The sequence below is a fragment of the Astatotilapia calliptera genome, chromosome 7 (genome assembly GCF_964374335.1).
Source record: "Astatotilapia calliptera chromosome 7, fAstCal68.1, whole genome shotgun sequence".
NCBI classification, from domain to species: domain Eukaryota; kingdom Metazoa; phylum Chordata; class Actinopteri; order Cichliformes; family Cichlidae; genus Astatotilapia; species Astatotilapia calliptera.
Genome location: NC_137428.1, coordinates 33,378,461 through 33,401,848, shown reverse-complemented (window position 1 = coordinate 33,401,848; position 23,388 = coordinate 33,378,461). Strand labels below are relative to the sequence as shown.

Below are 23,388 nucleotides of genomic sequence, written 5' to 3'. Positions count from 1 at the left end.
AGAAACAATAAAATACCTACAACTGTCTAATGTGAATTAGGCTAATAAGCACAGCAGGTAGAGTGCAGTCAGTACTCTGTCGCCAATGTAGTTAGTCTGAACACAACACACAGGCAAAATAATGAACTGGCTTAAGAGTGGATAAGATTTCAGTGACCATTGTTTTCTCTAGTTGACTAGAACTCTACATCCAGAAACTTAACAATAATAAATGATAAAGAAGAGCCAGACAAGCTGTGAGAAATGATTGGCCTTTAAATGGGAAGATGGTACAGGGCTCTTTAAGGTTAAGAATTTTCTTGACCAAGCAGGGGCAAATTCAGAACATCAGAGGCCAGGGGTTATACAAACAGAAAGCATTCCTTTGTTGGCAGGAAGAACGAGCAGATGAGGAAAAGGCAACATCCTCTTCCGTCCCTCGCTCAAGTGAAAAGTCCAGAGAACTGTAAATAAATTTCACCACAACATCTCCTCTCCCCGCAGAGCTTTCCTCTTGCGCAGCACTTTCACACGAGATGACATGTACACACAGTGCTAAAAAAGCACTCAGACGTCAGCTTGATGAGCCAATGTGCATACTTCTGTTTGCACAAGTATTTGTTTGTATGAGTTTTTGTAAGGTTTTGCACACAAGAAACTTCTATTAAGGTCAAGGGCTCGGGGAAAATGAGGGATAAAGAAGTAAAAAGGCAAAGATGAAGAAGAAAAACAGAAAAAAGTGTTAATGTGAATCTGCAGCGTTTTGAGATGTGCGCTGTCTCTTTGTTTCTCGTCACTGTCAGCGAAGTCTGTGTCACTGCTGTCTTTAGCATCCAACATTCTCAGTGAGACAGAACTGCTCCTAGCAATCACTCTGACACACTTGATAGCCACTAACATTATTAACATCATGCCTGTGCAGCATATCAGCATGCAAATGTTACTAATCCATTTCCCACTGCCGAAATACTTATCATAATTAGAAAACACTTGGTCTGACTGATAGGACATTTAAGCTTACCACTATTCTCAATATATATACCTTCTACATGGGCCTCATTTTCGGGTTAGGGTGATTTTTGTGGCAGAAGATGTACAAATGTGAAGCATTATTACTAATCTGAACTTACTGTACCATAGGAGAATTTGCAACATCAACTACATTATTAATATAACGTTACTCATTTGAATAACTGTTTTGCCTGGAAAAAACATTTTAAAATGTAGAACTTCCTGTTAATTTACATACAGGATGCAGCAGAACTTAAACTAAAATAAACCTGAACACTGTATTACACAAGATTCCTCACATTAATGCGGAAAAAATAAATGTGAAAATTATACAATGTGACAACAGTAAATAGTCTAAAGGTTGTTTTAAAAGGTACTCCTCTGAAAAGATACTATGGACTCCAAGTCCACTGTCTTTAGAGACCAGTTGTTCTTAGAGAGCAGATGGTAGCTATTATTCTGATCCACAGCCACCTGCTGCAGGTTCTGGTTAGACTGACTTTCCAGCTCAGAGTGCATCTCCAGAGCACAACAAGGATGACCACACCAGCTGCAAACAAGAAAGGTGGAGTTTGAGTCAGCCCGACCACAAGAAAGTCTCCAGAGAGCCACAACAGCAACTCCTCAGTCTGTCAGCAGGACAACAAAACAGAAAGGCTAGGGATACCTGACTAGAACTTTCACAGTAGTAAGGTTTGTGCACTACAAAGGTTTGCAGATTACTTTTTAATCCACTGGGTTTGGAGTGTGTGTATATGACCGTTCCAACTTTTGTAACAACCTCCTCAAAAGTATTATGCCTTCGCCCTAAACGGTGTAATGATTGTGTCATCCTTAGGAGATGGTAACTTCATCTTCACGCTCCAGACATTTAACTAAGAAACAAAAAGCAGCTGAAAGACATTCAGGCTAATTCAGCAAACCTGGTATACAGGACGATCAGAAAGTGTGTCGAGGTCATTCAGCGGGATGCTGAGACACCAGTGTGAGCTTCTTCTGACATACAGCTTTCCACATGGACATAGCTGCAGTGGGTCCTGACCTCTGGACAAGGGCCAGTTCCTACCCTACCTCAATATGCAGATTTTCTTAGCTCAACTGACCCAGGTCGGCCCCCTGCAAACACATGCAAAATGTCTTTGCAGCAATTTCTAGCTATACAAGGGCTACTAATACTGCAATGCATGCCCAGTTCATTCTTACCATGAGAAAAAGACAACATCTCGGTATAGAAATGCGTGATCTAGTGCTGTTCCGTTCAAAAACACTTTCAAACATTCTCACAACTAAGATCATAATAAACCTGTCGCATAATTAGCTATCACAGTTGTTAGAATGAATTACAAAAAAACCTTAGCCCCATCTAAAGGGACTAAAAGGAAAAGACCTTTAGTCAGCCTCAAAACCCTAAACTTTATGAATAAATCCTCACTCAACTACTTTCAGCAGAGCACATTATGGGGTGGGGGTGGGGGGGCAGGAGTGAAAGAAGTTATGTAAAAGAAACAAGAAATAAAAGGAGAGATAGCACCACAGCACAATACTCAAAAACAAGAAGTCGGGACTTTGAAACACCTAAAAGCGCTTCATTTCTCAGAGCTACAATCTCATTATTTTCCCCAACAGTGCCTCAGCATATAAGGTGAAATATTACTGCATTTTAAATCAAAGCGCTGAGCATCACAAAGGAATCTGTGCTGTTGTTCAAGACAAATGAAAATAGTTCACATAGCAACTCTGATATGAGTCTCTGAATAGATTAACTTTTCTCTTGGTTAATTTATTGAACATTTTAAAAAAAATGTGGGAAGGGTTCAGGTTTGAGTTAGACGGATATCCCAAACTTTCAAACAGTAGGGAATTTCTTCTACTTCCAGCTTAGTGGCAGATGAGTATTAGCTATCATACTAGTCCTCAGTAATTAAATTTCTAAATTGTGCCATTTTTGCCCAAAGGAAATGTGTGGTATTCATTTCAAGAAGGAATGAGCTGAGGTCAGCAGTAGGAGTTTCTGTTCTACTGAGGCTTATTGAAGACTTTACGACTATGCTAGCAGCTTTGGATGGCTTTGCTAGTGTTTCCTGGTGTCAATGTTAACATGCTAAAGCACAGAAAATCTATCTAATAGCTAAGGCTGAGGTGAACATCATTCATATTATAGGTGCCAAAGAAGCAAAGGAGTGCACAATGTTGATGGTAATGATGTTGACTTATTAAGCTGTATTAACTAATGAACATGACTGTGAGAAAAAGAGATAATTCACTGCAAAAAAACAAACTCCAAACTCATGGCTGAGAAGAGGAAAAGTCATAGTAAAATGGTAATGGTAAATGGCTTTACTAGTCCCTAAGGACCCCAAAGCGCTTTACACATCCAGTCATCCACCCATTCACGCACACTGGCGATGGCAAGCTACATTGTAGCCACAGCCACCCTGGGGTGCACTGAAAGAGGAGAGGCTGCCGGACACTGGCGCCACCGGACGCTCTGACAACCACCAGTAGGCAACGGGTGAAGTGTCTTGCCCACTTGACCGAGACTGTCCAAGCCAGGGCTCGAACCGGCAACCTTCCGATTACAAGGCAAACTCCCAACTATTGAGCCATGATCGCCCCATGGTACTCCCAAAACCAGCAGGATGGCATTCCACACTCATTCCATTTGAGATATTCCAGTTTGGGCCAAAGCAATGGAAAGAGTAATACCTGCCATGTAACTGTACTGAATATATAGGCACAATGACTTGCATTTTGTGAAAAAGAATAATAATAAAAGTGGGTTTTAAAGAACTTCCTGTCAATATTCAAATGTCCTCTCAAGTAATTTTAGTCTGCATATAGTGTAAGGGTTAATTCCTCCTCCTTTTGTTTCAGCTTCCTCTTGCAAACTGCCACATGGTGTCAAATGGTAAATTCTTCAACTCCTAGTTAGTGTGCCTACAAGCTCCCTATTCTCCACCGCTAACAATATACAAAGAGACCTTTCCTTGTTGTTCACACACTAACACACACTTGAGGCTACAGACATCATGTTCGCGACAGCTGAGTCACTTGAGTCACATTAAATCTTGTCAAAAGCAGTAAGTCAGAGAGTGAATGGATGAATTCCTTCCTTCCATATGAGAACATATCACTGCAACCAAATTAAATCCAGCTACTTAATGTGCGTACAGCGTGTCTGTTTCTGTTGCGCTGTGCTTTCCAAGTCTGTGTGTGCCCCTGTGCTTATGAGCCATAGCATCACCCCTCTGCCTCTGCTCTGGCTACAACTTGTGCAGTGTGGATGCCTGGGGAGCGAGATCAATGCCACAACTTTCACACTGAGGGGGAAAAAGGAAACAACTCTCTATGGTCCATCAGACTTTTCTGCACTAGAATGACTTTCCATTTCTGGGAGCACGGCTGAACCTACAATAAAAAAAAAAAAGAAAAGAAAGAATGATCCGGCCTTTTCAGATGCTGTTAGGTTTCCCTCAGTGCAGCACCGAATGAGCTCAGAAACCCTTTTGAAAACAACAGAACCAATACTGGAAAAGCCAGAAGAAGGAGGTGATATATTAAACTGCCAACAGAACAGTGCAGCATTGCTACTTGTTCCCTTTCTAGAAAAAAGAACATGTGAGTGGCAGAGACTTGGCTTTAGGGAGCCTCTGTAATTTCTTTAGTTTCTTTATAATGTGCCCACTAACAGTGCAAGATTTAGTAGGGTTGTCTCCTTTTCTTTTCGCAAAAGACTCTGAATGCTTGGATCGTGTTTGTGGTTTCTCAGTACAACCTGCATTTAAAAGAGTTCCAATGCATTTTATTTATTTTATTCCAGCTACAGTCCAAAGCTCCAAAACAGGGAGTCACTCCAGTTTCAGAACATGAACTTGTTTTTCTTTTTTTTTCCCAGACTGTGAGGATTGTCTACAACCATCTCTCTGCGATGAATACAATCCAGTGTGACTATTAACTGCATGCATGTGTCCACACAATGCTGCAACCACACACACAACGACCACACTGTGTTAGTCAGGGTGGAAACATGCTGTACCGGGAAGTCTGACTGTACCAGCGAGCTAACAAAGTCTCCAGTGTGTGTGTGTACGTGAGAGAGTGTGTTGGCCTTCTAAAAACACTCTGGTGTCCATATTGAGCAGTGCTGCAGGTGTGGGCAGTCGGCAATTTCACTTTGACCTTTAATATTGCGCACAGCTTGGCACCTTTGGCTGCATAGTGCAAACCCCACTGTGCTGAACTCACCAACCAAATGCGTCTCCATCTAAGGAAATTGGACTACATGAATAACTCTGGCTGGAATTTTTTATACCCCACAGAAAGTGTGACTGCAAACTAATAACTGCAGGGGCTACTTGGAGTTATTTTTGGAGGGTCTTGCCTTAAAGTCCATTCTAAACTTCAGTTGCAACCACCTATTTTCATAGTCTCGTGGTTTTCAGGTTTTGGGGTGGTTTTTTTTTTTTTTTTTTTAGCAATTAGGACACTGGTGGCTTGAGGACACAAACAGTAAAATTGTGATGGGCCAGCAAACCTGTTTTGTGGAGTAAAATCATTGGGCTTACTATTTAATAAAAGTATGGGGAAAATAATGTTAGGCTTTTAAGCGTTTGGAAATAAATCTGGCCTGGCCCCAGTTATATAACGAGTCAAACATATACAGGAAAAACTGTTTTATGCAGTGTATGTAGAAAATGAGAACATACAGAAAGCCACAATCACACCAGCTCAGGCTCCAGGCTCCCAAGGTAAAAACTAAGGGGATTATTGATTGTTACCATTAAGGCTGACACAGGTCCAGTCTGGCCATTAGCTTTCTATCTTCCCACCACTGAAACCACTCTCCTTTATCACAAAGGGCACTAAGGTACCCAGCTGAGTGAATAAACTCCAGCCACAACAGGAATGATAGCAATGTCACTCTTCATTTCAAATCTTTTTTCTTTTACATTCTAGAATCCATCTTCATCATCTCTTTAAATGCATACCTCCAACACTGGAGTTTTTCAGACATTATTTTCTCCAACACTTGACCTCTGTCTGCCAGAATTTTCGTCTCTATGCCTGCCTGCGCCAAGTCTGCGACCCTCCGTTCTCTGCGGGTGTCCTCTCACGTCATCACTCTATCCGTCTGATTGCATAGTCAGATGACTTGTCTCATCGAGCTCACAGAAGCCTGGAGAAACCCCCGCTCAAAAGGAAATTCTGAAAAATGTTTATAACATTTAAAATACAACCTTTTTTTTCTGAGCTTCCAATAAAAGCGCAAAGAATTTTGAATAAAATCCCAAATTACTGTTTAAGATGAAATCATAAAAATAAAAAAAAAGACGCAACTCTGAAGTCAGTGACTGACATGTTTGACAGGATTAGTCTGTTTCTGTCCCTCACTCCATTTCGGCCTCTTTTTTTTTTACCCCCCCCCATCCTAATCCTGCTTTTCCCCCTACTTCTCCTTGAGCTTGAGCCTTACAGGAGCATCCAGAAGCAAACTAATATCCATTCTCTGAACTTACTGCTCACATCGAGCCCGTCTCCTTCCCCTTTGTCAAGCTTTCACCCTAATCTCCATAATGCAGTCTCTGGCAGGAGCTGCTGTATGTGCTTTGTCCAGGGCTGGGCCCTGGCTCTGGGTTGATGAGCAGGTAGCTATATGGGCACTTTCTCTGCTGGTAATTGCAGCCAAGGCAGACAGAGCACAGCATGGGGGAAAGGCGTGTAGGTGTGCATACACACTCACATCCAAAAGAAGCTAAGAATTATGTTCAGGAGTGTGTCTCACTACATCAGATATGGAAGTAAATGTCAGAAATGGGCTTAGACTCCTGAATTAATTCATCTTTTCTTCAAGTGTGACACATAAAGTAGCATTTAATAAAATTTTAAAAAAAAAATCCTCATTACTAATATTTCTACAGAAAATGTTTGCAATGGGAATATTTGACTTGACTAATTTTAGTCTTTTGTTTCATTGCTTTAGAGAACTCTGGCCCTTCATGAGCCTACTTTGACATTTCTAAATGCAAACTGCAGTGAACTCTAAGAGATTTGTGGAATATTAATTTGAAAACTCACACACTGTTCATCTACTGGAAAGTTTTTTAACCGGACACTTTTTTTGGCCTCCACTTATCTAGTGGGAATTTGGGAATCAACCACTATTTTATTCCTGTCAAATTGTCTTATTATTGGCATTTCTCATAGATTCAGCTAAAGAAATGCAAATAAATTATCTGTTCTTGTGACAGGCTGCTAGTAACAAAGTGCCTAAAAATACTATGTTCTTTGTTAAGTTTTCTGTTATGTTTACACACAACATTGGTCCCTTGAGTTAGATAGATTTATTATGCTTAAGGCTTCAGAGGTCAGTGTTACGTGGTTTAACAAACAAAAAACACATTCCTCTGAAAATGGTCAGGTACAAGGAATGGACTAAAAATAAGTGGAAAAAGCAACCTCATCCAACGTCTGACATCCAAAGAAAAGCTTTAATAGACCTTCAGAAAGCCTGGAGAACTATTGCTCAAAAGCATGTTAAAAAATAACAACAAAATCTTTCTGGAAACAAAATATTTAAAAAAAGATGTAGTGGTGGCTTGAGACTTTTGCCGAAAAAAAGACAAGCTGCACATTTTGCCATAAAAAATATTTTCATGTAATGAACATTTAGATTTTGTAAGTACAGTCTTTAGTCATCCAATCAAGCCAAAATTTATTTATTTATTTTTGGTTCCTGAGCCACTCCATGTTCCCTTAAGAAAGGGAACTTTTAGCTTTACCAGCACATCATGCAGTCCACCCAACAAGCCACATAAGGTCTGTGCATCTTTGCTACCTACAACAATGCCCCCGCAGAGAAATGAATGAACAGAAGCACAGAGGAGGGAATCAGTTTAGTGGTCGCTGCAGGGGGCATTTATAACACCTGGCAAGCTACCCAGCAGCACACAATAAGGATCCTGGCTGCTAGCTTTTTATCAACCATATCAAATTACCATGCGCCATGCTGAACACAAGGTACACCCACAGGTAAAAACACAATTATTTTGACCTACATGGATTAGAGGTGAGACACGGGTGGGGGAGAGGCAAGTGGGAACACTAGAATCTGGGAAAGAAAAAAAAAAGAAAGACCATCTTGACCATATGCTGCAGAATCTGGCAGAGAAATGTGGTAGAACAGGAGGAAGGTGGTGTATTAATGGGATTAGTAAAAGGTAAGTGGGCTTGAGCATCTTGCCAATATCAGGCTGTCGCTATCACACTTAAATGTGTTGCTGTGACTTTCTATAATACATGCCGCAGGTAATGAGAAACTATGTCATCCACTCAGTCTAATTTCCATTTTACAACCCTTTGATAAGGGGAAATCAGAGAGCACGGGCTCCAGCAGAGACTTTATGGCCCTGAGCTTCAATCTGTGTGCGCATGTTTGTGCACAAATGTGCGGGTTTCAGTGTCCACCTACACACACTAGTGTGTATATGTGTGTGTGTGTCCTTCAGCACTTTGTGTTCCTGTTGATGAACTGGACCGTATAAAAGGCAATGACAAATTTAATGGCTTCCATAGACAGCACTGTTAACGTTCCAATTGAGTGAAGTGTTTTTTTCCACTTGTACAGTCATGCATGTCTGACACAGTGACTTTTTTTTTTTGGCAAAGCAAGTGATAAGCCCAAATTTAAAGTGCTCTAAATCTGTGCTTTAAATAGTGCAGAGGACTTGAGTTCTGAGTATAATTTTCTTTCTGGTCTGAGATTCTACTGACTTATACATTTGACCCCAGAGGTCAGAGGTTGGAGTGACTGCAGAATCCCTGAGGGTTACTCTTCAATGATACTAAAGGAAAGCTGATATCTAATCAATAGGGTGCAACCTTGCAAGAATTGTCTCTACTCTTACATATACAAATAGCCAATCATAAAAATATTTTCTGAATTAAATCTTCACTTTTAGTAATAAATCTGATCTTTGATTTCTATGTGACATGTGGGACAATGATGTCTTAACAGCGACCTGACATGCACAGTTAAGAAGAGTCCGTGTAGCTACATCTTTTCATCTTGTGTATAGTATGTACTTGAAATGATAATTCTCATTTAAAATCATTTAATTTGAAATATTAGATGTTTATATAGCCGAGATCTTCACTATTAGACCCCAAGCCGAACCCCAATGACCGACTTTTACTGTGCGTCAGTAAACACGGGGTCCATTAACGCTGGTAGGATGCAACTAACTGGAAAAGCTTTTCCTTTTATTGGTGCCTCTGTCCCTTTATACCACTTAATACTGGTGTTGGAAGTGCAGAGAAAGAGTTTTTGCAGTTTTCCTAGTGATCCCACCTTGTTAACAAACAAATGAATCATTTTCTCTGACACACACTGCCATTCGTTAAACCTAATGGCTTTTTAAAAAGTAGCTTATTTCTCCTGCTTCTCTAAATCTACCTTGACATTCTGAGTGCCAAATGTCTCCTGAAATAATAAGGTGCTGAGTCATTGTTTATGCCATAACACTGAAGGTTTGGGAAATAATCATCAATTTGAGAGCAAGTATGTCACAATTACATAATGGAAAATATATATTGAAATCCAGCTTCAAATAAATATGATTTATATGAGCTCAGTGGGCTTGTATTTTAGTGCCATTTGTAAGTAATCGCTGTAATGAAGGGGTGAAAAATAGGACAGACAGCAGTTTTGGTGAGGTCTTTTTTTTTCATTCCAGTGACTATACCTCAGAGGATACCTGTCCATCACAGCTGTGCTTCTGAAGCCTCAGGGGTGGAAAAATTGGGGGAGGGGAAATAATGAGAGCTCACACCAGCTGCGATGAATTCAAGCAGCCTTGCTCTGTGGGGGCCCTTCCTATTTATCCCCTTAGTTTAGTCGTGCTGTGCTCCAAGACACCAATCTCGCAACAAGGACACACCCTCCAGTGACCAATGAATCACAGTTCGAACGCGAGAGAGAGTTGTGATCACACCTCAGCAGCCTTTTGGGTACTGAGCAATGCATAACAGTGAGCTGAGAATCTTCAAAAGGGCCAGGCTGAACACGAAGCTTGAGCCAAATCAAATCTTTTCTTTTTCCCTGTCAGTTTCTTTCTAGCAGCGTATAGTAACCTTCACTGCCACCCAAAACAAAAAAGGCCAATTATTTCCACAGTGGGATTCACACTAAACCGGGCTTTAAAAGTTCAATAAACGGTTTTAAAACAGCCCATCACTTTGCTTTTTTTCCTTCTCCTTAGCGTGTGGTTTAAATGACACTCCTACTCAATGCTGTCAGAGGAAGAATAGTAGCAAAATAAATTGCAGAGGAAGAAAGGAACAAAGACAAAACACTTAAGCTATGTGAGATATTGCCACTGATGCAGAAAGGTATTGTCGCTTTAGTTTCAACATTTGAATAGCATTAAGATTTTCTTTCTTTCTTTGTGATTGCAACAACAGAATTTCATAAAACAAAACAAAAAATAAATATAGCTTCAAGTAAGCATCGTTGTCACTGTTGAAGAGAATGTGAATTCAACATGAATTCGTGACAGAGTTTCTTTATAACTACTAACTTAGTTATTGACTAATAAATTAAGTAGACATCAACAGTTCCACATCATTACTCAGTATGGTACTTTCCTGTGGATGTTTTTGGTCCTAGCCTCAGAATCATTACACCCCTCCGCTGAACCACCTGTTCTGACGGGTGTGGCAATAACGAGCTGCAGAAGTAATGAGGCTGTGGGAGTGTAGCACGGGAAGGAGAGACAGAAGGGGGTCTAAACACATGAAGAGGGAGGAAGTTTTCATTTATAATTAATGTTAGGAGAAATATCATCAGCACCGTGGCATTTACAATGAATTATTCATTTCTATCTAGGAAGCTTTATGTAAAAACTTGCAGTCGGGGGGTCTTGATGGACAGTCGGTGAAGAGGGAGAGCACAGGGATGGAAAGAGCAGCCACAAACCTGTCTGCTGAGGCAGGTGGGAGTGTTTTCACTGAAGGTTATAAGGATAGATTCTTTCTTCTGGGAGCAGTAGGGGTAATCCTGGATCAAGGGATAGTTTGTTGGTGGATAGGCTGTGGTAGATGAGGAATTTAGATCAAGTAAAAGCAGAAGTAACACAACGCATCCTACTAATGCTGAAATATCTCTATTATGATACTGATGCATTACATGTAAGTAGTAATAATCTAACGTCAGCATAAGCGATCTTTCTTTTAGGTTCTTTTAGGTGATAAAATGTTGCATAAAACTTCAAGGTGAAGATTTCCCTGTAGTTCCCACGAACAGTTAAGGCAGCAAAACGCCCCTGTTTGATGCTCAATCTTAGCCAATATACAATATTGAGGTACTTTTTGTGTGACTGTAACTGGAAGCTAAATGCTAAAGAATGCCAAGAAACATCAGAATAATTTAAAAAAAACAAATCTCCCCCCCCCCAGAGTGTCTTAGAGATCAACTTTATCATTAAACTATAAGCACAAGTTATTGCACTGCCTCGAAACTAGCCCAGTTGCACCAACAAACATTCACAAGCATATATTTTGCAAGAAATACAGAAAGCCTTATCTCCTTCACAAGGATGAGGTAACTGAGAATGTTAGCTTTGAAAATCCACTTAGTCCCTGACAGGTAAAGGACAGTTGCTGAGGATGGGGCCACTAATGGAAGTTGACGCATTCACCCGAGTTGCCAACATTGGCTACTTGACCCTTAAACCTCCCTCTATCACTTACTACACTCTCTCCAGCCTGAACCTGACAGGCACAGATCACAACCCATTTCGCAGTTTTGTGAATCAATACCAATAATGCACCAAGCATGGAAGCCTGCACACTAAGTGGAGAATTCAGCCTTATATAATTTCCATTGCTAAACAAAAACACAAGCTTTCAGCAGATAATTAACCTCAGGAACTTCTTTGTAACTCCAGCTTTGGTGAAAATTAAAATAAATAAATAAAAACACCTATGATGTCAGAGCAAACACATTATATGAATTCTCCAAATGCACAATAACTTTCCTTCATGCACATGAGTTGTAATGTTAGTGACATTAAGCAGCAAATCAAGTCTTACCTATCATTTCTTTTACTCAAATCTACTAGAAATGAAGCAAAATAATTCCATAAGCTAGGCAATTTCTGAGTAGTTTAACTTATCATAACAAAATAATGCACAGAGTACATGAAATGCAGCAAGCCTGCTAATACAATGAAAACAATTGCAAAGAGCTCCTAGGGTTAGAATGTATATTTTATACTGTATGACATGTTCACAAACTGGCTACAAATGAGCACAAGGGTGTGTAACTGAGGTTAAAACATACTTCAGTAAATAGCATTCAGGCAAGTGGCCAGCAGTGGTTGAGGCACGTTCCAGATGTTAGTAGCACTGGGCGTGGATGCTAAGCAACTAGCTATTTTCAGCCACAGAGCGCAGAAAGGAAATGAAAGGAGCAGAGTTCAGTGTGCAGAGATTTCAGGGCAGCAGACAGGGTAATCAAACACCGCCGACCATTGGCAATCATGGCGTCCCGACACAATTGTGGCTCGCCTGCAGCTAGCTAAGTCTTATCACAACACACTCACAGTGAAAGTGGTGTGAGATGAATGAGTGGGAAAGGAGGACAGTGAGGAAGGGAAATCAGAAAGGGGTTTATTGCCAAATGTTGAGCAGGTTTACAACATTAGGAAATTGCTGTGGTGCTTCAGTGAAAACATAGTGTTCATAAATAGCACTTAAATAGACATGAAAAAATAAAAGTAGGGATAAGAATTAAAAGTGCTACGTAGAAAGATATGTGCATGAGCTATACATGAGATATATACATGAGAATAAGAATTAAGAGTGCTACGTTGAAAGATATATACATGAGTGCAGGTGGTGATCAGTGCCAATCATGGAATGATGCAGTGAACACAGCGTAGGGTCATGTGTTAGTAGCGGGAACAGTCATATGGTTATTGTTCATGTGTCCAACAGCAGAGGGGAAGAAACTGTTCTTATGGCGAGAGGTTCTGGTGCGAATGGACCGGAGCCTCCTGCCTGAGGGGAGCAGGTCAAACAGACTGTGTCCAGGGTGAGAAGGGTCAGCTGAGATCCGAGCTGCACGCCGCAGTGTCCTGGAGGTGTACAGGTCCTGCAAAGATGGGAGTCTGCAGCCAATCACCTTCTCAGCAGAGCGCACAACACGCTGCAGTCTCTGTTTGTCCCTGATAGTGGCTCCAGCGTACCACACGGTGATGGAGGAGGTGAGGATGGACTCGATGATTGCAGTGTAGAACTGCATCATCGTCCGTGTTGGCAGGTTGAATTTCTTCAGCTGCCTCAGGAAGTACATCCTCTGCTGGGCTTTCTTAATGACGGAGGTGATGGTGGGCTCCCACTTCAGGTCCTGGGTGATGGTGGTACCCAGGAAGCGGAATGAGTCCACAGAGGTGATGGGGGTGTCAGTCAGGATGATGGGGGGGAGTGGGGCTGTGTGCTTCCTGAAGTCCACAATAATCTCCACTGTCTTCTGGGCATTCAGCACCAGGTTGTTGTGGCTGCACCAGGACACCAGACGTTCAACCTCCCTCCTGTAGGCAGACTCATCCCCGTCCGAGATGAGTCCGATAACGGTGGTGTCATCTGCAAACTTGATTAGCTTGACAGACTGGTGGGTGGAGGTGCAGCAGTTGGTGTACAGGGAGAAGAGCAGAGGAGAAAGAAAGGCTGCTGGAAAAAGGAGCAGTTGGTACAAATGAAATGGGGAGACTGGTGCGTGTTTGTGCTGGGATTCCTTCACATTACTGCTCTCCATCTGTTTCAAGGTTTGTATTGTGTATTTGACATTAGATTAGGCTATAGCCTCCGATGCTGTCCAAATATCTGTGCTATCCTACTATGAAATGTAGGATTTATTCTAAAGCACATTAAATTCAAGCAAATTTCAAGCATAAATACTTTTCCAAAGTTCTAAAGTGGATAATTTAACTTGGTGGAAAATGAGCACAAAGTTACTGTTAGCACACTGAAAAATGTGCTCGCTGTCATCTGAATAACCCTGCAAAGTGGTATCTGATTCATATAAACACAAACTCACACTGTGTCATGTGTCACTGTGTGGCAGACAGGCTTGTGGACCCAGAACACAGACACAGGGCTGGAATCACTGGAGCTTTATTGCTAAACTTCCAAAAATACACAGAACTGGCAGGTAGAGCAGGGCGATATGGCCAAAAATATTTATCACGATATATATTTGAAAATTTGCGATAACGATATAACCGACGATATAATTGATGCGAGACAAAATACAACTCCACAACATTACTAGCGCAAAAAGACAACCTTCCATTTATTTTCACTTAAACAAGAAGCTGGTTTTTATGTACATTAAAGCTTTATAAAAATGTAACAGTGCAAATGCAAATTCCTTGCTGAAAGTTTAACCAAAAGGCATTTCCAGTAGAAATGGGCTGACATATCCTGAGCATAACCATATATAATATCCACTGAAGTTAAAAATAGGTGCTTTGCAACATTAAACTGCAGTGTGCAGTACGCATTTTTCGGACCATAAAATGCACGGGATTATAAGGCACATTAAGCGAAACAAAGCAGTCAGATAAATCAAACTTTATTAAACTCATTCTTCTTGCTTCCTCCACTTCTGTACCATTGATTCATTAATGTTGAATTCTCTGGCAGCTGCTCTATTCCCATGTTGTTGCAGTATATTAATGACTAACCTCGTATTGTGGATGGATTATCTCAGTTGTTCTCCTGACTGAAGTTTGGTCCGTTTACAGCATCCTGCCATGCGATTGCATTTGTCTCTAACCATGAAGAACCTTCACGTTAACTTTTATAAGTGGAAAAGTGTTAGTGTTCGTCCTCCAGCTTCACTGTTTATGTTATGCTAACATAGCTGTATCGCTAGCGATCACGTAGCACATCATTATATACCAGCTAGCCCAACTTCAGTAACCCTACAAACATCACTGCTGTTTAGTTTCCTGTCTTCATTTATGTTGGAAGTGATAGCAGACCTGTACGTTTGATTTTTTTCAGAAATCTCTCAGTCAGAACATGCAATATCATGCTTAGGTAACTAGCGAAACTAGCGAGCTAACTTCCGCTAGCTTCCTGCTAACTTCTAACTCCGTTAAATGTAATAACTTTTGTTTTCATGGATGCCTGGAAGTTAAACTTTATAGTTACACCTGGTAAAGCAGCAATGCTGATCGTTTTATTAAAGATGAAAGAATTTAGACAGTTTTTAACTCTAAGTGATGCTGCAGTGTTGTTTGACCTGAAGCATACGGAGTTTAGGACCCAGATTACTCCCAGATTTAAGAGCATCTTAGTCCGACAAATATGACAATAACAACGGCCGCTTGCATGTTCTGCAAAAAAATGTGCTTTGTTGTGTATCTGACGGACAAACACCAAACCAGTTCCACATCACGGAAGTTGCACCATTTTTACAAACCAATTCTGGTTCATCTGTTTCACTCAACAATCGGCCATGTGCGTATGAAAACAAAGGCACTGCGCATGCGCGTTTTACTCCCATTCTATCGCGATATTTCATTTTCCTATCGTTGCCTAACATTATACCGGTATTACCGTGAACGGTATAATATGGCCCAGCCCTACTGGCAGGTACCAGAGCACATTAGCGAGAACCACTGAACAGAACGCCCACACAGCATTGCGGTAGATTGCTTCCAAGGAACAGAGGGAAATGCAGCTAATAAATAGACACAGGGAATGAGGGCAGAGGGGAAACACCTGGGGAACACGGCTGGGTATAATCTAATTGACAGACAGGGAAAGGAAAACGAAACATGATGCAGCACACAATGATGGACAAGTGACTATCAGAATAAAACAGGAAGTACGAGAAACATAACAAAGCTGAAAGACTGAGAGACCCAGCGAGCTAGAGACAAGAGAAAGAGCTAGAGAGTTAGGGACAGGAGTGGGAGAGAGAGGGACACTGAGAAACCAGAAAGACACAGAGAGACAGACAAAGACAACTGGGGAAACAAAGGTAAATAAACATAGAAACAAGACTGACTTCCACAGGAGATGCTGAGGACAAGACACAGAGATGAAACAAAGACATAAAAGGACCCTAATATCAAACAAGACACCATGAACTAGAAATATAGATAAACTCAGAGACACTCAAAAGAACTAAAGTCAGGACTAAATTCAAAGCTTGAACTTAAATTGTCTTCTTAATGCAATGGTATGAAACCACAACAAAACTCAAAACACTAGGTTAAAAACGGGGGACCATGACGTACTGAACATCCACTTTCCATTCAAATGCAGCCTACAAGTGAAATTCACCTTGACACTTCACTATCAAGTCACTGAGCATTACTTTTATAGCTTTACACTTCACAAGTCCCTCAGTCATGGATCCAAGGCTATTTCAATCTAGAAATGGATCCAAGCAACTCTGGCTGCATCTCAAATAAATGACGCCATTTCCTTTAATGAAGACAGCAAATCTGTCAGAAAGCTTCCTTCCTCCACTGCTCTCCAGTCACACATGGAAAATTACCAAACTGTTGATAGATGGTTAACAGGTGCAGGCTAATTATGCTAATCATGGCAACAGCCAAATAAACTGATTACCATGTTCATTTAAATGACAGCAATGTTCCTTTGGTGGCTAATTAAAATAGGTTGGGAGAAAGGAAACGAGGCGGCTGGGTTCGGATGGAGGGAGGTGTTTAAATAAAAGCGTTCTCTGGGGCCTACTGTAATAAGCTGTATTTCATTGGTTTAATGATGTCATAATGAATTTCTAATGATGGGGGATGGGTTAGAGCGCAAAGAATCAAAGTGTGGCGATATGTGCATGAAAGCATACAAGGGCTTCACAAAACAAGCGAGCATAAGACGAAGTTGGATGTGGCCAAAGGTGTCTTGGGATGAAATTACTTTGATTATTAAAAAAAAGAAAAGTCGGTAGAAAACATCGAGTTGGTGATTTGCTTCATCTGTTTCAATACCAGCCCCGCTGGAAAACGTAGCGGGGAGGTTTTGGAGGCACAATTACTTTGTAATAGCATTGGGCTCTTTTGGCCTTGAATCTCTCTGCCTGTGACCTGCGGAAAGCCATCATTAGAGGAAGAGATGGTGACCAGAGGCCAAGGGAGATGAACTCTGGGTCCCCTGGCAGCAAATGTGGAGGTATGAAAGGTGGATGGGGGCTGATTAATGTTTATAGAAGCTCTGCCACCAAAAAAAAAAAAAAAAAAAACCCTCTCCCCAAACCCATCTGGTTTAATTCCACTCTTAAATTATAGCTTTCACTGTAGTTCCAACCAACCATTAGGGCTGTACTTAGCAGAATGCCCTGTTTGTTACTCTGATCCCAAGCATTTTCAACAAAAATTAGTACAGAAAGAAGGGAAGAATGAGATATTTTCACTGTATCCTATTCACATATTTAGGACCTAATTCATAATGTCCCATTGTTCTGTATCAGATGTGGACACGACATTTTTTGCGTCAAGGTAACAAAAGAGGATGGCTCATATAAACTGCAAGAATAAAACGTCCCTCTTTATCTTCCGTTTATGAGGCATGCTCACTATTTAAATGTATGTCACATTAGTGGGGATCTGCTCAATTCAATATATTATAATGTGATGTTTGGCCCTTAATGGAAAATCAATAGTGAGACAAGCCTGCCACCACTGAGACCATACAAAAGCAATTTCTAAATTGACATATGGAGGGCCTATGTGATTGATTCTGACTGCCGTTGGATTTTAATACCATTCACTGAAAGCTCATTGACTCTCAGATATCGTCTTGTGGTTTATCTACAAACTGCCAAATGAGTCCTTGTCTCCTTTAACTTTCCTTTCATTCCTTTTTTCCTCTTCTTTCATTGGGCCTATATTTTTCAGCCCACAGCAGGATGAGCGAGCGTGTTTAAGATCTGGAATTTAATAGATTAATGAGTAGATAACATTCCTCATTGTCATCATTCAAAAATGATGTAATATAGTTTATTCATACATCACCTCTACAGAATATTCTCCAGGCTTCAGTATAAATACAGCTTTTTCAATCAGCTGAAAGGCTACAGTATTAACATCACATAAACATGTACCACATAAGTCTTGGCACAATGGCATGAGCTGCCACCATCTAATTTATGAACATCATGCATTACATGCAGCCTGTTTTAACAGCCGAAAAGAAGCCAAGGCTCACTCTGTAGCCACACACGGTGCAGTCAAAGCTATTACATCTTCAGCAGCTGAAACCAACACGATATGTTGACCATGGCATGATTGTCTTGTTATACAACAGACACACTAGAGAAAACCATGGTTGCAGACTAGTATCTGATCAAAATTATTATCACAGGGCAACCACATTTTTTTTCTAGCCAAAGAGGTTGCCATCCAGTTTTTACTTTTTGACTAAGCTAACCAGCGAGAGATGCATGGAAAAAAGTCATATTTAAAAGCAGTGCTGTATGTTGATATTTTTAATGATATATAAACCTGGAGTTAAACCAGCTGATTTGATGATAAACTTTTTCAGGACCAGATGAAAGAAAGTAACCAGAAGTGTTTTCCCCCAGGTATGTACAACAGCTGGGTGCATCCTAAGGTATTCCCAGTTCTGGTAGAAAAATATAATCCCCTCCTGAGTTTTCTGGATCAACAAATTGGTAGAAGTGCTAAGATCATCTTCAAAGAAATCCTGATTTGATGTTAAACCACCTCGAGTTTTTCTTTCCTAGATGTCTGGCTGTCAAGCCAGGTACAAGGAGCCAACATGTAGCTTTGCAGTCTGCCTAAATTTCCACATTTAGGAAATTCCTCTGAGGGTCTCTGGTTAACCACTAAATACGTTTTTAAAAGTCCACTTTAATATTGCACAAAACAAATGTTCATTAAACTCTTCATCAGCTAATACTATGCACAAGTGAGTCAGACATCTTCACTGTTGGGCCAACACACATATCCCACCTTACTGTAGGCACAGATTGCAGAATGTTAGGAAAGAGTATTGCACTTAACTCTCGTCACTTAGTGACACGAGATGAGATTGCTGACCCTGAGGTGCTACACACCAAATGCTCAGCTGAGCTCTCAGCTCCACAATGACAGCTAATGTAACCAGCTGACCAGTTTGACTTTGAACTACCTTTAAACTCATGCAAGCCTTACAGGCATGCTGCACTATAATGCACATGTCTTCTACACATGCTTTTCACATTATATTGAGGGCAAAATGAGTATTCATAAGTTCCAAACAAGCAGTAGTAACAGCAGAAGAAAAACGAGTATCATGTGATAAACGCAGCAAATTCCACATTTCAAAGCTGAAAAATGTCCAGACTCAAACTCCAGCCTGTAGAACAAGATCTAATCAGAAAAATGCCACATCTTGAATGTTGTAGCCTGATTGATATTATCAGAAACACAAGCAACATCATGTCTCTAAGTAGCCAGCGCAGTTAAAGTGGGCAGTACTGTTTCTGTCCCATGCAATGTCAAAGGACATTTTGGAGACTAAACAGCTGAACATGCATCCATGTTTTGTAATGTTTAACTCACCTTGCCAAAGTCTCTGACATCAAAGAGGTCGAACGGGTCAAAGAGTTCACTGTTACGGAGCCCAAACTTGTCATGACACACCTTCAGAAATGTCCGGATGTTCTTCAAACACAGGAACTAAAACCAGAAAAAAAAGGAAATAAATAATATCATTTAATTATAATTTCACAAAACAATATGAAAGCAAAAAAACAACAACACACTCACAAAAAAAACACATCTTGGACTCATTTAGGTGTTTATCAACATGACTAAACAAGAAGTATGTTTTCCTTGGAAACATGTTGTCAGTTTAATATTATAATTCAGTGCCACAGCATTCTTGGAAATAGATAATTTCCTGGTTAATGATGGCCAGGCTGCCCCAGTTTATCCCTTCCCAATGTGTTTGTGTTGGTTTTCAGCACCAAATATGAAACTGATAATTGCTTCTCCTGAGTTTGATGGGCTGTTCCTCAGACTGAAATAAGGAGTGCAAAGAGAGGAGACAAGGTGTCCTTAGACAAGCCCAGCAGCAAAGACCTGCTCCGAGGCACACTCGACCTGATGGCTTCTGACATTTACCTCATACTGAAAGGTCTCAAGAGTGTCCAACAACAATTACACAAATTCCTTTTAAAATGCCATGTGCAACTTACAAATTTTACAGAAATGTGAATATTCCAATGTTCAGCGTATATACAGGTAGAGACACAGTCTTACAAGTCCATGCAGTTAATGATGTTGTCTCTGAATTGCTAGGAAAGCATTCAGCTTCTTAATCTGTTCATTTTTTTTTTATATAAAAAGGAGGACCACACACACACACACACACACACACACACACACACACACACACACACACACACCACCCCCTCCACAAAAAAGGTAGGATTTAAAAGTTGATCTCAACACAATGGCCCATTTTTCTCCCATTTTCCCTTTAAAAAAAAAATTGATCCAATTAAACACTTTTTTTTAAATTGCAAAAGTGCACACTTTGTGGTTTTTGGTGGGGGGTTTAACCACAATAATATTCTAATAGCATTAATGCTACTAACAGTACAGTCAAGAAGACTGGTAATTGAAATTCTAGTATTTTATCTGTGACCTATGGGCAATGGACCATACAGTTGATTCATACACCTTTGCTAACCAAATTCATCGACCTGTTATATAAAGAGTATATGCATAAAACATCTCTAAACTACACACTTTAAGCAAGATCCACTGATGCTGTAACGTAAAACTACCCTGCAGACCGCTAAACTACCCTGGCCAGTATGCCAGTCTAAATTAATGCATGACAGTCAGGCACCCTCTGTTTTTACAGTGGCAGTAAAAAAAATAAAATAAATTGCTGAACACTGTTTCAAGATCACAAGTTAGTGATCTTGAGACTGAAGAGCCATTTGGGGGCAATGGTTGGGAACCTACAGCAGGCAAAGGATGCTCATAATAAACTGCATAATACCCTCCTGCCACGAATATTGATGGTCTCAGTCCCCAAAATACGCCATCACACAGATAAACCTTGAGGCTGAGGCACAGACCAATAACCGCAGTATTGAAATATTAATAAGCATAACTGCCTCCCATCTACCATCTTTCTGTGTGAAGAACAAATTACCTAGCATGCAAATCCAGATGCTGCTTAGATATGCCCTTTCAATTTTCTGCATGCAAGCGATATAAACTGATGGCCATGGAAGCAGAAAGAACACACAAAAGGAGACATAAATGAGTGAGTATGTATGAAACAAAAAACTTGATTGCTTTGATTCTAGTAAAAGCGTTGACAACATACTCCATCTTTGTAATAGCTGTTGGATAAAACCAGTAAATTAACCAGAAGCCTTGCAAGTCACACTTGATGTCTAGTTAATGTTAAAATCCTTTCAAAGGCAGCAACAATAAGCTCCAGTGGGTTTTCAGGTGCAGTATTATCCATTTTCCAGGCACTGAGAGGTGTGCATTGTGCCTTTCTGCAGCTTGATGAGCTATAGTGTGTCCTGGTGCTGCGCCTGGTCATCACCTTCTTCAGCCTTGGTTTTCACCCTGAAGGGATTGGGGGGGGGGGGGGGGGGGGGGGGTTTGTTTTTGCAGAGCACAACAAACACGAGCACATCGTGTTTGTTGCTATTATCTCTTTGATAATCTTTCATCTGTCAAGTATTTCTGGCATTTGATGATATTTCAGCCAGCCTCTCCTGGTCAACAGTGAGAGCCCTGCTGACTCATTCTCATTCATGTGTGCACATCTGCTTAGTCCTGGTGTCACGGGTGTGCCCCCGTAAGAGAGCCACACTGGCCTGTGAAAAGAAATGCAACTGGCTAGCAAGCCACAGTGACATTTACAGTTCAGCAACCAAGGTTATCCTGTCTACAGATCCACACGTGCTGTGAATGGGGTGAAGAAAAAAAGCTTATTTTCCCAATTCAGATAAGAAAAGGTAACATTTGCTGGAGTGGTTTACAAACGAGAGAAAGAGAGAATCTACAGATATGGATCAGCAGGCGGGAGATGTGTCTGACATTCAAATGTATATTTGGCGATAAGAAAACCACTGTAGGAATAAGCACAGTTGCTATGACCGAAGTTAAAAATAATGATAAAAAAGTAAATAAATAGAATACATATACTTTTTCTCCTAGAGTGGGAAGAGTGGGTGCACTTGATAGAAAACAGAGTATGGTCATCCCCTTAAGCTGATGTAGCCCTCAGCACAATCTATCAAGTATTACCTCAGTGTCTGGAACAAATTCAAGGCAAAGCACAGAAAATCCTGAATTTTATTTAGAGGGTTGCAAGTGCATCTCGCATTGAGACACTGATAAAAAAGAAACATCAGAATTTTAATTAAAATTCACCAACTATGTATATTTTATTAATTTAAGGAGAATTCAAAGTTACATGAACTCAGAGCAATCGTATATCCATCATTTTTAACGTTTCCTGCACAATCTGGTGGTACTGGTCGTTGAATAATAATAACACCAGCAATCACACTGGTTGAATATAAGTGTCACGTTAGCTATGCAGTTCTGTTTGTGTGTGTGTGTCTGCCACCAGATGAAAGACTGGAGGACAGTGCTTTTGTTAGCCACTGATAGCCTTCCCCATGTTGTCGAAATATTGAATGGCGCAACAATCGGAGAAACTGTGAAAACTCTTCTGAGCAAACAAAAGACTCGGTGTTAAAGGAGGCAAAGAATGTGAGTTAGAGCGAAACCCTGGGCAGGCATTCACACCATGGAGAAAACTTCGGGACTTGAGTTTGTTGAAAAAGCGGCTTTACGTTGGCATTATTCCCACCAGTCAGGTATGTAACAAAATATAATAATAATAGAACTAATACAAGCAGATGCTTTAGAAACTGAAAATGTCTTGTGTGTGGGAAGCCTGAAGGTAAGCAGTCACTTTAACTGTCTGGAACCAGGAATCTTTGGTGTCTCAGGCAACTGTATTAACCACTATAACATGGAGCCACTACCAAACAACATTACCTTTATGCTCTAGGGCCTCTATGATAAGCATCTGTCACTATTTTCCAGCATAGACTCATTAAAGACATATTCACTGATTATGAAGTCTACTTCCAAAACTTTACTAACAAAAAGAAGATAACTCCCACGTGTGGCTGTATGACTAAAACAATGGCTGTTATCGTGCTTGTTCTGCTGCGTGCACCTGATGTCTAAGAATTCTTCAAACCTACAAAACACTCTTTTTACATGGAGGGAAAAAAAAGATGGAAATAGAGACGTGGTATTTTGCATAAATACCTCCCCCACATACCAGGGAAAAAAACGCAAC

General features: G+C 40.6%; 1 protein-coding gene across 14 annotated transcripts in view; it reads right to left on the bottom strand.

The window, feature by feature from the left end:
• Positions 1–23,388, bottom strand: part of vav2 (vav 2 guanine nucleotide exchange factor) — a 196,161-nt gene that overhangs the window by 119,189 nt on the left and 53,584 nt on the right. For all 14 annotated transcript variants that reach the window (XM_026174291.2, XM_026174301.2, XM_026174297.2 and 11 more), the window contains exon 2: positions 19,593–19,709. In XM_026174291.2, coding sequence (XP_026030076.1) covers positions 19,593–19,709 — 117 coding nt within the window. The remainder of the gene's footprint in view (positions 1–19,592; positions 19,710–23,388) is intronic.